The following is a 14634-nucleotide window of genomic DNA, read 5'->3' as shown; positions in this document are numbered from 1 at the left end:
TGGTCTCATAGCTACCTTAACACAAAAGCTAACAAACTTCCACAAGAGAGATGGGACTGTAGTTTAAGAACATTGATAGAAATTCCTAGGCCTTAGTCCAAGGTGTTCCCCTACCCAGGCTAACCTGCCTGATAAGGAACTGGAAACAGCAACACCCAGAATGACACCTTGCAGAACTGAAGGACAACTGATTAGACAAGCTAAAACTAACCTAACCTCCAGAAATGAACTACAAATTAGACAAACATCTAGATTTGAGCAACACTACCTAACATCTGGTACCAAGGATAACAATTAGATGGGTAGATCAGGAGAAAGAAAACTCAGAAGCCATACCTTGCACAAAAAGCTTGTGTACACAGGGACACCCCAAAAAATTACTTCGAATGAACTAACGGTGTTAAAGTAAATGAGTTAAAATGCATTAAACCCATGTGGATACTCAAAGAATTAAAATGGCCTTAATTCAATATAGTTTAATGAATCCACTTTATATTCATACCTTTACTTTTAGTTAATTTGTATTATTTTCCTGGGTGTCTCCATGTGGACAAGTCTTTGGTTAACACTATCAGGTATTTTAAATTAGGACATTTGGCACGACAGACATAATCAGAGGATTTTTGTTGCTACAGAAAGTTGGAACAAAACATCCCACTTAGAGGTCTATAGAATTAATAGATGAGTGTGAAAAAAGTAACCCATCTGCTGTCTACTCATTTCTAATTAAATTCACATATAGTAGTAAGGTAATGATGATGCAATTCACACACAATTACAACTTATATAATGCTGAACACAACTTTCCATACATCTAGTGGATTTGGTGCTAAGGACTCAGTGCAGAATGATTTGATACTTGACAAATGAAATGAAACTGCCTGAGAGCTATGAAGTTTCAGCTAGGGAGTGAATGCAGATTTCCTTGATGGATGGTCGAACAAGATAGGACTTAATTTATACAAAGCTCAGAGTTTTCCAAAGTGTTGGCCCAGATGATATTAACAGATACCTCCATCAGCATGGCAAGCTTTGCATGCACTTATTAGTGCGCTTACTTTTCAAGCAAGTGTGATGTTATTCCATACTTAATCTCCCCACTGCTCTCAGATGGAAGGTGTACCGTATAACATTGTTTAACTCGTTGCTTTATCTTCCCCTTTCTTTTTATCTGGTGCTCTATAAATCCTAAGTGTGTGATTGCTCAGAGTTAGCTTGTTTTTTGGGTTGGGTTGGAGGAGAGGGGGAAGATTGCTAAATTTTGAACCTGTAAGGTTCTTTTCTCTCAACACTCTGTTTCAATATTGCTCTTTTCATATCAATTAAATGAAAGATAATATGAGCCCCACAGATTGTTCAACCTATTTAAAGAACAGGCTACAACGGCTGTGATGAATGGAGGGATAATACCCTTGAGTTAACTAAAGTCTTTTCACAGTGGTTAACTCTTGAAACCTAACTAATTATCTTGCCTGTGAGGGTTAAAACGATAGACCGTGGGTACTCGAGAGGAGTCCCCAAGAATTCTAGGGCAGCAGGAAATGAGATGGAATAACCAATATGCGAGAATAGGGAATGTTTGGTCAGACATCATCAGGTTATTTTATTTATTTTGGGGTTTGTTGGACCTCTGTGCTGAGCACATTTAACTACTCCCCTTCCACTGCCAAGCCAAGATCAGGGAATCTGTGACCTTTGGGAGTTTTTTTAAACAGAAGATTTTAGTGCCAAGGTACTTTAAAGTCTCTTGTAGGGCCCACCTTCTGCACTCGGAGTGCCAGAGTGGGAAAGTCTTGACACCCACAAAATAAGTCCTTTAAAAAAAACATGATTCTGCTAAGAAGGACAGAGTCAGGCGTCCTCTTTTTACTTGCTGCAGCAGGATAGTTTGAGCTGTCGAACACTAAATACATGATATGCCTTAATGTTAATATTCATGCTCCCACAAACAGCTACAAAACATTTAAACTAGGATTTACATCCCCCTCAAATTTACAATATGTTGCTAAACTTGAGGCTGATTAGAGTCAGTTACCCAGTTGAGCTGTAAGCAAATTTCATGCCAGAGACTTGGCACAAAACAGTAAGTACAGCACTAGTTTAATTTTCAGCCCAGTGACTAGACAACTGAGGGCATTATGGCCGCGCGCACACACACACACACACACACACACACACACACACACCACCCCCCCCCCCCCTTTGAAGAGATTTCCAGGAGAAGAAAAGTGTAAAGGAACTGAGAACAGAAAATTAAAGGCCAACAGAGCTCTAGTCCAAGCGTCAATGTGCTTCCTTGCCCAAGTTATTTTCCAGCTTTTCTTATATTTTTATTCATGTACAACAGAATTACACCCCACATCTTCTGGAAAAAGGAGGAAAGCATTTTCAACATATTCCATGTTTGTTTATGCCCAGAGGTGAAAGTAAGCAGGTGCACCACTCCGGCAAGAGCTGGCTGAGCAGCGGCAAAAGCCAGCAGGGAGCTATTTCAAGAGCTGGCAGGGACCTACGTTGCAATAGGACAGTACCTGTAAAAAATGTTAAGTTACTTTCACCCCTGTTTATGCCTCTTGTAAAATGTGTTTTACATAAGATGGGAAAGAACATATTAGCAGGCTCAAATCTAACCTGATCATGTCAGATGTTATATCACTCCTAATGTCGTACTTCAATTGCCAAGTGTTGTCTGATTCATAGATTACTTATAATTTCCAGTTACCACCTTTAGGCTTGACTGACCCTTTGTCCCAGAATCAGACCTAGTATTTAAGTTGTTCTATGGTTGAGAACCCTGATGTGCACAGTTGCAACATTCACACCATAGGAACTCTTGTATAATTACAAATATAGTTTATCAATACATTTAGCAGTGTCAAAAACACTTCAGCTTCACAGGATAGACAGGTAATATACATCTATATTTCCTTATACTTACACCATTCCTTCTAGAACAACCTGAAGTGTTAACCATCATCTTCCTCATTACCATCACCGTCCCCATCATCACCAGTGGCCATCATTCTGGCACCTCCCAAGGACTACATCTCCTTCTCCTACCACCCTTAGACAGGGATACCACTTTTATAATATGTTATGCTGATGTTATGTTTGATATATATTCAAGTAGGGAATGTTTTCTTTTCTCTTTATTTGTATTTCCACCCCCTTAAAGATGAACTGTCTTTTTTCTTATACATCAGTATATCATTGATCTCAACTTAACAGATACATCAATTCATTACCATGGATGAACAAGTTACTCGCCCTGTGTAGTAACGGTGGTTCTTCGAGATGTGCCCTGTGGGTGCTCCACTCTAGGTGTCGGGTCCATCCCGGCGCCGCTGGTAGGAAGTTTCCTGCAGGGGGCATGCGCAGACCGGACGAAGATGGCTCTGAAAACTTCTGACCAGCGGCGCCGGGATGGACCCGGCACCTAGAGTGGAGCACCCACGGGGCCACTCAAAGAAGAACTTTTGTAGTTATCAATCACATGTTATTTCTGTCCAACCTGGTTATTCAGTCTGGGTCTGAACTGATTATTGCATGTTTTCCCAAGCAGCTGTGCACTTGTTAAGTTTGAGGGCATTCTAGGAAGCCCTTACACCACTGAAGATTGCTTAATCTAGGTGAAAGTTCCCAAATATATGCATGCTGACTTGGCTATCTGGGTGAAAGTTCCCAGGCATGTGTATACTAGCTTTGCCTTGCTTAACATACAGGATATGGCTTGTAAGTCCCTCCGGTTGCAGCCAAACTACTTTCGTATACGTCTACTGTAACTATTACAATGAACATACAATCAAAACCATAAGGAAATAATAAATATATCTATAGGCAAGCAAGCAGATTAGTCTAGAGACTACACAGAAAAGGAGTAAAGACTGTTACTCACTGTTTCTTCTCATTCATTTCCCATGCTTCAAGTATTCGTTCCACTAATTGGCACTTAAGAAAAAGCTATTAAAAAAAAAAGAGTATAATGTTTCTAAAAGCTTAAGTACAAGGTAGCATATACTAAAATAATTTTTAATAGAAGTAGGAATTAGTTTCTGGGAGAAAAAGATTAGACTGCATTGTATGTTTTAAAGTTCAAAACAAAAGTTCAAAGTACATTAAGCCCTTTTCGCTGAATTAAAGATCAAAATTCTTGAGATCAGCATCCTACACTCCTATTGAGTAGAGATGAGGAGATTTTACCGGTTAAGGTTAACTGGTGGGACTGAAGCAGCTCCCCACTTGCCATGAACAGAGGGCTGCTCCAACCTCACAGGAGAGCCTGCCACAGTCAGTGGCTGTACTGGCCAGGACAACAGAGGAGCTGCTCACCACGCTGAAGGCAGGGGCTGCTCTAGTGTTTCCGTCAGCACATCCCTTGCCTGTGGCGGGGGGAGGTATTCCAGCCCAGCAGTGAGCAGGGGGAGCGCTCCAGCCCCCCTACCCCGCTCACCCTGCTTTTATCAGTTAGCTGGTTAAATGAGATTTTACATGTCTACTATTTAGGCACCTAGAACAAGCTGTTTCCTTTGTTCTCAACAGAATCTGCTAGATGCTAAATATTTCTGAAAATTGAACTCTAAGTGAACTCTGATCCATATTCAGAAAAATCTATTTTTATGTATGGCAAAATTAATAGTATGGAATTTCCCAGTTACCGTAACTTTAGGTCCCAGATCACACAACATTTACAAGTCGCACAGCAAACTAGAAAGGATTCTCTTCAGAGCTAGTCAAATCTACGCTTAAGTTAAAGGGATTCTTCTTCAGAAGTACACTAGCTGTCTCAAGTCTCTCCCTAGGGGCCCCTAGCAGACTGGAAAGCCATCTACCATGAATCAAAACCAGGTCCTTCAGCATAAAAGTAGTGAATTGTTATTAATTTTTTTTATTCCAAGCCTGTACTAAACCGAGGTTTTACTTCCACCAGGGAAGAGAAACTGCTACAAGAATAAGGCTGATAATGGCAAGGTGTCCAGAAGTCACACAACTTACATGTTTCAGTAAGAGATTGTCCCCAATGGTGTCCTGTTCAGTAATTGTGCCATTTTCTGTGCTCTCAAAGGGACTTGCAAGAATCAATGCAATACAGATTTCAACTTGAGTATGCAAGAAGTTATTCCAGGTGTATTTAAAGAACATATCCTGCAAGACAATTAAAGAGGAACTGATGATATCCAATGTGGTATTTTCACTCGACACAAGTAGCAGTGTAGTTCCAGAAAGTCAGACAGTAACAGGCAATCTTAAATATTGTAAATTTTTGTACAAAGCTTTGATAATGTAGTGTTTTAGAAAGCTAGAAATCTACACATTTCACACCTAAGCAGCATTTTACAACCCATACACCAGGGATGGGAAAATTGTTGGTGGGGGGCCACTCCAAGGTTTTGGAAAGTGATCAAGGGCTGCACTTCTTTGTGGGGATGGTGTGGGGTCTAGGATGGGGGTTGGGTGCTTATCTAAGCAGCTTCTAGCCTGCAGCACCCCCATGGCAGGCCAGGCTCCCTCCCTGCTGCAGCTCCAGAGCACTGAAAATGCAGACTGCTCCCTCCACATGGCTCTCAGCTCCAGGCCCATCCCCTAGGCCAATCTTTCAGCTCCCATTGGCTGGCTGTTTCTGGCCAATAGAAGCTGAGGACTGATTGGGGGTAGGCAGATCATGTGAAGCCTTCCCCTCCCTCCAGAGATGAGAATCACATGGAGCAGCCCTGCATTTCAGCATCCACAGGCCAGATCTGGTGGCTTGGCGGGCCGAATCGGGCCCGTAAGAGAAATCTTAACCATCCATGCCATACATGATATGACATAACACAGAACCAGCCAATTTACAGGGAAGGAAATAAAGGAACAAAAGTTGAGTCAGAAAAACAACCCAGCTTTCCATACTTCCAATCCTACCTTTTATTCCTATAATACTTAGTGCAACTAATACTTGAATCTAAAAATACTATAAGGCATTTATTGAAATTATACATTCAAATCAAAATAGGAATACTCGATCTGAGATGTTTTTAAATAAAATTTAGAAATGCCATTATAGTGTGTGACAGACAAGACAGGTAAGTTCCTGCAATATAAACGAAAACTTTAACTAAAAGTAAGTAACTTGGAGTCCAAAGAGACTCAAACTTTAAAGCCAAAATGAACCATCGTGATCATCTAGTCCAGAGGTAGGCAAAATATGGTCCACCGGATCTAGCCCACCAAATATTCGGATCCAGCCTGACACGATCTTCTGGGCCATCAATGACAGGCCTCCATATGACACTAAAAGCAGCCGGCAGCTGGGGCCAGAATGTACATCTTAAGGGCTCGACAAATGCACTCGCCCATGGCGAGTAAATTTTATCAGCTGGCAAGTGCAGGGGCGGGCTCGCCCAGTGGGCGGTTGTGATAGGTTGGCCAAAGCCCGCACTATGGCCAGTATGGCCCTATCCAATCTGCCGGGCGGAGGAGCAGTGCGCCGCCAGGAAGGGGGAAGCGCGGTGATTCTCAGCTCCAGGTTGCCTGAGTGCAGCTCTGGCGCGAGGAGGCGGGACACAAGCCAGAGGGCGGGACACCGGCAGACGCCAGGATGCTGGTTGACATGGCCCCGCTGATTTTAAAGGACTATGGCAGCCCGGCTCTGGCTGTGTGGCCCCGGGAGCTGGCTGCGGTGCAGCCAGGCCCCGCCAGCTCCAGTCCTACCATGGCCCCAACTCCCTCCCCAACTGCTCCCAGCTGACCACCCCGCACGCTTTTGTCTCCGCGCCGCCCCTGCTCCCCTGTACCCCAAATCCCCTGCTCTGTCTCTTCCCTGTGACTCTCTCGCTCTGCGCCGCCCTTGCACCCCGCTCCCCTCCAATCCCTGCCCCCTCCCCCAGCTCTGTGCTGCTCATTCCCTGCACTGCCCCTAGACCCCGATCCCTCTGCCCCTCCCATTCCCTGCATCTCCACCACACCCTGCGTCCCTCTGGCTCTGTGCTTCCCGCTCCCCGTCCCACCCCTGTACACCCCCCCCCCCCTGTTCCCTGCACCCCTCTGGCTCTGTGCTGTCCCTGCACCCTGCTCCCCCGTGGGTCGGGAGTGAAGGGTGCTTGCCCATAGGGAGGGGCTGTACAGGGCAGGGAAAAGGCTGCTGTGACCCAGCAGGGAGTGAAAGGGGGAGTTCATTTGACGCGCCTTTGCCTTTATGAAAAAAAAATGAAAATGCTATTTGCTATTTATAGGGCTAAAATGCCGGGACAAAAATGAAAACAACCAAAAAAAAACCCCCATTGCAAAATGCAAACACGTGTAAAAGACAACAAAAAAAAGGGAAAGTGGCCAAAAATGTTTTGTTTGGACAGCAAAAAACCTAGAGCTGGCCCTGGGAGAGGGGAAGGGGCTGGGCTGGGCTGAACTGTGGGGAAGAGAAGGGAAAAATATGGGGAAGGAGCTTGTGCTGAGGGGAGGAGAGGGAGGCAGTCAGGAGAAGAAGAAAGGGGAAGGCACCAAGGGACAGGGGTGCAGGAGAGAAATGCCAGGGGGCCAAGTGCAGACAATGAGGTAAAGGGCAGGAGGGGAGGTGGGAACAGGGTGATGCTGAAAGAGGAGAGAGTAAGGGCACTGGGGGCTAGAGGGGGAGGTGCTGGGAGAAGGCTTGAAAGAAGAGGTGGGCATGAGGAAGGTGGGGATGGAGCAAGGCACGTGTGAGGGCACAGGGGCATGAGGGGAACAGGGGCAGAAGGTGGTGAGGAGGCAGGCATCAGGGAAAAAGAGAGCAAAGGGGGCAGGGGCAGTGAGGGAAGTGGAAAGTACCAGGAGGGTGCAGGGGTAAGGGGATTCTGAGGGTGAAGCAGAAGAGCAGACACCTGCAGGAGAGGGACCAGCACCAGAGGAGAGAGGCAGGGCAGGTGTGTAGAGGGAGGTGTTAGGAGAGGGGATGAGGAGGGGTAGCTCACATGATCAGAGTGGGGCTACTGGAAGAGTAGGCACAGAGAAGGACTGGTGGAGGGGGGCAGGTTTCAGGAAGGCTGAGGGCAGTGAGAAGGGCAAGAGTCAGGACAGCAGGGAAGGGTGAGGGGTTGGGGGGCAGCAGGCACCAGGGGAGCTGATGGAGCAAGGGGAGGAGACATGGCAGCAGAGGGAAAAGGTAGAGGTTTATAAGATATTAATAACTTAGGTGATATTTATTAATAACTTATTAGTAATTACTGTTCTTATTCTTATTAGGAATTTGTGCTATTAAAAAACACTTTTTTGGGGGGGAGGGTGGTGAGTCCCTTTTTCAGCTGGTGAGTAGGGTTTTCCAGAATTTGTCAAGCCCTGTACATCTTCATGATCTACCCGTCCCCAGCACAATCCTCAGAGCTCCCATTGGCCAGAAACTGGCCATGTCAGGCACCGCACAGAAACATGCATGCTGGCCCCAGCAGGTGGATATTTTGTGCAGCATGTGGGCATAACAGGCAGAGAGCCTGCCCAATGGTCCCACTGAGCTGCTGGCTAGGAGCTGCCCAGGGTAAGCATTTTCCAGCCAGAGCCTACACATGGCACGCCACTCTCGCCACACATTCGACCCAGTCAACTCCCTCCCAGACCTTGCACCACCTATTACGCTCTTCCTCGAACTCAGAACCCACTCCTGCACCCAAACCCCTCCTCATCCCACAATCCCACATCCCATCCCACACCCAGTTAGAGATGTGACAGCGTATTTGTTTAAATGGTTAATCAATGGGCCTGGGCTCATCAGTTAACCTTCCTGGATATACGCAAGGCCTCCCCCCTCCCCCCCCAATCTGCGGGGGGGGGGGGCGGTGTGTGTGTGCGCGTGTGAGGCAGCTATTTTAGCAGTTACACATTTATAGAAAACACACCTTTTTACATCCCCCCCTCCTTCACCCAAACTCCTGCATCCCCTCCATTAATATCATAACAAAATGCGGTCCCTGACCACTAATTCTTGGAGTGCCCCACACCAAAAATTATTGTCCACCCCATCTAGTCTGACTCCCAGCACATTACAGATCACAAAACCACACCAACCCGCTCCTGAGATAGACCCCTAACCTATGGCTAACTTACTGAAGTCCTCAACTTGTAATTTAAAGACTTCAAGGTACAGAGAATCAACCATTTTTACACTAGTTTAAACCTGAAAGCGACCTTTGTCCCATACCACAGAAGGTGACAACACACCATCAGGATCTCTACCAATCTGAGCTGAGAAAACATTCCTTCCTGACCCCAAATATGGCAATCAGGTAGACACTGAGTATGTAGGCAAAATCCACAAACCTGGGAAAGAATTCTCTGTAACAACTCAGAATCCCCCTCACACCGTGCATCAACCACTGGAGGTATTTGCTAATGGTCACAGAATGGCCATATGACTTTGTAGGGAGTCCCATCATACCATTCCCTCCATAAATGTATCAAATTCAGTCTGGAAGCCAATTTTGTTTTTTGGCTGCTCCCCATCTCACTCTACTTGGAAGGTAGCGCAAGACCTTCACTCTCCTGACAAACCTCCTCCTAATTTCAGGCCTAAACATGTTGATGACCAATTGGTATAATTTGTCCTTAGCTCCATGGTATCCAACCAGTTCTGAAGCAGTAGCCACTATAGAGAACTTGCCACACTCAACTGGCCAAATGGCCATATGTTGCTAGCATGTTGGACACTACAGGTTTAGCTTAAACAACTCCTCTCCCTCCCTAGTGTTTGTTCCTCTGATTTATAGAGAAGGAGCAATCATATCTCCCCTCAGCCTTATTTGTTAGGCTAAACAAACCAAGTTCTTTGAGACTTCCTGTTGGTCATCTATTTTCCAACCTGAAAAGTCCTATTCTTATTCATCTCTCCTCACATGGAAGATGTTCCATATCCTTAATCATTTTATTGCACTTCTCTATACATTTTTCCAAATCCAAAATATTTCTTTTGAGATGGAGCAACCAAATCTACATGCAGTACTCCAGATGTGGGTATACTGTGGATTTATATACAGGCAATATGAAATTGTCTTTATCTTTCTTAATCATTTCCAACATTCTGTTCACTTTTTTCACTGCTGCTGCACACTGAGTGGTTGTTTTCTCTCCCATCTCAAAAATGACCATTTATACCTATCCCTTGTCTCCCAACTTTTAACCAGCTACCAATCCATGAGAGACCCTACCTCTTATCCCACGACCGCTTACTTTGCTTACGAGCATTTGGTGAGGGATCCTGTCAAAAGCTTTTGGAAAATATAAGAATGCTATATTCACTGGACATGCCTTGTTAACAAGAATGTGGACCCCCTCAAAAAAAATTCTATTGTATCTGAGATTCTTTTTGTAAAGAGAAATCCTGTGTTGACTGTTCTCCAACAAATACTGTTCCTGTACGTGTCTGATAACTATGTTTCTTAATACAGTTTCAAGAAGTTAGGCGTACCAGCTTTATCTGGCAATCAACTTACACATCCAGGTTACTCATCAGCTGGAAGCAGCAAAGCAGCCCCCCCGTTTAGAGCAAAAAAGGTTACTGTTAGTCCTTAAGTGTACCCTGCACTTTGCACTATTAAATTCCATGCCATTTCTATTATTCATTCAGAATGACCTGCTAACCTGCATCCTACTTCAGAAGACATTCAAATCTGCACTTGAAAGGGAATCCTCTGAACTGGCATTCATGCTAAAATTCGACACTCTCCACAGAGGAATTAACAAAGACTCCAACTATCTTACCCATTACAAAGATAGCTTCCCCAATTATCACCTCTAATACTATTAACTCACAGACATCTTCCTTTCCCCACCTCTAATATCATTAACTCACTGGCATTCACCTTCCTTCCCCCCCCCCCCCACCATCCCCCTTCTGTTCTGTAATGTGATTTGTCCTTTTCATGTGTGTTCACTTTTTTTTTTAAATTGTATCCTTTGGTATATGTGGTTGTGACTATTTTCTTCCATTATTTGATCTGAGGAAGTGGGTCATCATCTAATAAACCATCTTGTTAGTCCTGTATTTAGTTGTCAGTAGAGTATTCTATAGTCCCCAGGGGCAGGGCAGGCAGCCAGTGTAACCTGATCCCACTGCCATCTTGCGCTGCTGCCTCTGATACAGAAGCAGCTGCATGGGGTGACAGGCAGGAGCCAGTCCATGAGAGGAGCCAGTTTAAAAACCATTTAATTTCTGTGATTTTTATAAAAATAAAGAGGGTAGTGTAGAGCTCTGAACAGTGTAAGTAAACTATTCTTACCAATACAACTCCTATGCTGTTCAACTCCATAAGCTCCAAGTTCACATTGTTTGTATTAGTCTGTAGAAGGCTGGATATCAACCTAATCACATTTAAGCGAGTGTTGCCCACAGGTGGATCCAATACACCCCATGTTGTCTTCATAACACTTTTCTAGAGAAAGAGAGAGCTCATGGGAACAACTTTTTATAAGCACATTTCTTTTCATTGTTATTTATAGACCCTTACACAGATAGAAAATTTATAGGATCCTGTATAAAGGATCTGCAGATTTCTGCATTCACATGCACAGATGCACATATCCATGGACATAAAGCAGACAGTCACAAATTTGCAACATTCTTTACAGAAAAATGTTTTATCCACAGGGATTGACAAATTATACAATCTACTCGCCCATGGCGAGTAGATTGTAACCCGGAAGAGCCGGGTTCCAGCGATCTGCGCATGCGCAGATCGCCGGACAGCATGGCTGGCGAGCCCTGTTTATCCATATCCACAAAAATGAGCCATAGATCTCCACGGCCATGGATACCCACAGATATAAAGCCGATATGTGCAGATCTGCAGAGCTCTAGTTATATATCCACAAACAGAAAATGAGATAAGAATCTTCTGGGGCCAATCTGGCAACAGTAGCATGACATTTTGTTTCAGGACTGCAAATTTTAGTCCCATGCATTAAGGCTTACTTTCTAGCACTATGGAAATAAAAAAATATTATACCAACATACTTAGAGAAATTTAGAAATTGCAATATCAGATGAGACAAGTGGTTTGCGTAGAGGGCGTCCTCGCTATACACTGGTTCCGCACTAGAATCCTTGATATTTGTGGGAACTATTCTATTTTAAGTGTTCCCATTCTTCGCTCTTCCATCAGAAAAAAAAAAAACAACCACACAATTTGTGCTAACAGAAGTCAGCTTTACATCCTTACGCAATACATACATGTTTTCTTGAATGTATCTTGGATGTATAGTGGGGACGCCCTGTACTCTCAAAATCCTGTCTGACAGTGGTCAATACCAGCTGCTTTCAAGAAAAACAAAAGCTCACAATGGACAGTTATGCAGTAATAAGAAAATAGAGATTAGGAAGAAGTTTCACTGTCACGTTGTGGTTCACGGTCACATTATTGTGCCCTCAATGGAAAACATCCTACTTACTCATTATCTTTCAAATTCTACACACTTAATCACAATTATATATTGGAAGAATGAGATCTGAAGATTTCCTTACCATTTTTGTATCTGCAGCCTTTCAATTTCCTCAAATACCCTTAGAGATCAACAACTGATCTACCCTGTCTTTTTATAGACTTCAATCTCTTACGCAGGTCTCTAACGTGAGCTTCCCAAATCTTTTCCAAAGTTTATATTAGGGATGTCAATGGGTAGTCGATTACACAATTAACCGATAAGCCAGGGCACTGGATCCTGCAGAGCCATACCTATCCCTTACCCCTATATTGCTGCCTCAGAGAGGCATCAGCATGGAGAGTGATGGGGGCAGGTGGAAGGAGGTACACGCGGGAGGCCAGCTTTCAAGCAGACTGCCCACACAGATCACTTCCACAGAGCCACTCCCCCCTACGCCTCGCTGCTGCTTCTTTATCAGAGGCACCAGCACACATAGGAGTGGGAGGGGTTTGCACTGGTGGGAACCGATGTGTAGGGAGCCATAGAATGGACATGAATAAGCACTTTACAGCTTTAAAATGTATAATTCTTCATCACTAAACAAAGGGCCTATAATCGGTCTCCATTTTCATTGGGTAAAATTCCAGATTCCACTTACTTTTGGAGGCTCAAGTAGTAAATCATGGAAGGATGAAAGTCGTGCTTTTATGGCTTCTAAAACACTTTTGTTGACTGAATATGTTGAATGGCTCATGCCTGGAGGGCAGATCTCTATATGGCCTTCAAATCTAAATATACAAAGAAGAGCTTATTAATTATACTCAGAAGCAGTTACAATATTAACTCAAGTTAGAGACAATCTTGACACAGCACTGTCTCCGTAGCTCTGTAACTAGAAAGACAGTACACAAAGGGATAAATTTAGGAGGATGTAATGTTCCAAATATACATAATCTACAAGCTTAAAGGAAACATGCCAAAAATTGATCTTATTGTGCCTTGGACTGTTTAACACATACTTTGGTCACATGAGCTTAAAAAGTTTCTATCTTTTAAAAAGGATAACAGATACAGAAGCCACAACTGAAGAAAAAAATCCACTATTTTTGCCTGCAAAGTACTAGAGAATCACATGCAGTACACAGAAAGTACAAAGATCCCCCTCATTTGGATTACAGAATTCTAGTAGTTATAGGATTTCAAAGAATTAAGAAACTGGTTTCAAGACCTAGTTTCTACAACTCCACTCTAATTTAGCATTTACAATTTTGGAAATCAAATATAACTAATCACCACCCTGTCAATTTTAATGTAGCATTTAACTATAATAGGTCCCTGCTATTCAGTTTTCAAACAAACTGTAAAATACTGCTAAGTTAATCAGACTCAGAGAAATGGCTAACTACTTAAGCCTTCAGCATGTTTTTCAAGGAAAATCTGCTTACAAAAGTAGCTACTTGTCAGAAAACAAAGGAAAGAAGCAAATAGGTGACAACGCTACCTCTCAACCAACCAGTATCTGGAACAATCCAGAAAATAACTTTTAAAAGCACGTAAAGCAAGAGACAATACACGTTTACTTCCTGGGAGACACTTAACTCATTACCGCTCAACTGGCTGGGAGGAGTTGTCGAACTTATATGGCAGATAACCATTAGCAGTAAGTCATCTTTAATCCACAGGGATTGCTTTGTGCCAAACAGTACAAGTTTTAAAGGCATGCAAGCCCTAGCCTATACTACACTTCAAAATTAGACTGACCTACTCACTTTACTCAAGGATGTGAGACAAGTCATACCCCATGTTACACATTTAGGCCAATCAAACACCTAGCATAAATGTGGCTAGGTCAATGAGAAGTTAGAATTCTTAATTTAAGTCAATTTAAAAAATTGTATGGAGACATGCCCTAATTCCCCATGACTTTCACTGAGTAACTTATGCGCCCATGTGAGTTTAAATTTTTTACCAAGATGACTAAAACTATTAGAAACATTTATGTTTCTTCATTGCTTCAAGTTTTGACACACCATGTATGCCTTCAGAATGACAGCTATATTCAAATAAGACAACCTGTTTTCAACTTAGTCCCTCTGTCTCTAGCAGTGGAATCAACAAACAAGTAAAAAAGTCAAACATTAAAAAAGAGGAACAAATGAGCTTATAGGGAAGTGATCAAGGAGTGTGCATCATCTTCCTCCTGTTCCTTTTTTAGAAGGAAAAAAAATCTAGTCTTTTGAAGACTAGGTTGCAGATAATGCTTTGAGATTAGAACAG

At 43.4% G+C, this 14634-nt stretch overlaps 1 protein-coding gene across 10 annotated transcripts in view; it reads right to left on the bottom strand.

Moving 5' to 3' along the window:
• PPP6R3 (protein phosphatase 6 regulatory subunit 3) overlaps positions 1–14634 on the bottom strand; it is a 144853-nt gene that overhangs the window by 71652 nt on the left and 58567 nt on the right. For all 10 annotated transcript variants that reach the window (XM_075928324.2, XM_075928323.2, XM_075928320.2 and 7 more), the window contains 4 exons: positions 13016–13145; positions 11217–11369; positions 4993–5142; positions 3896–3960 (listed from right to left, as the gene is read on the bottom strand). In XM_075928324.2, the coding sequence (XP_075784439.1) occupies positions 3896–3960; positions 4993–5142; positions 11217–11369; positions 13016–13145 (498 nt within the window). The remainder of the gene's footprint in view (positions 1–3895; positions 3961–4992; positions 5143–11216; positions 11370–13015; positions 13146–14634) is intronic.

Source organism: Pelodiscus sinensis, chromosome 5 (genome assembly GCF_052426305.1).
Source record: "Pelodiscus sinensis isolate ZL-2025 chromosome 5, ASM5242630v1, whole genome shotgun sequence".
Classification (NCBI taxonomy): Eukaryota; Metazoa; Chordata; order Testudines; family Trionychidae; genus Pelodiscus; species Pelodiscus sinensis.
This window is presented reverse-complemented; position numbering and strand designations above follow the sequence as displayed.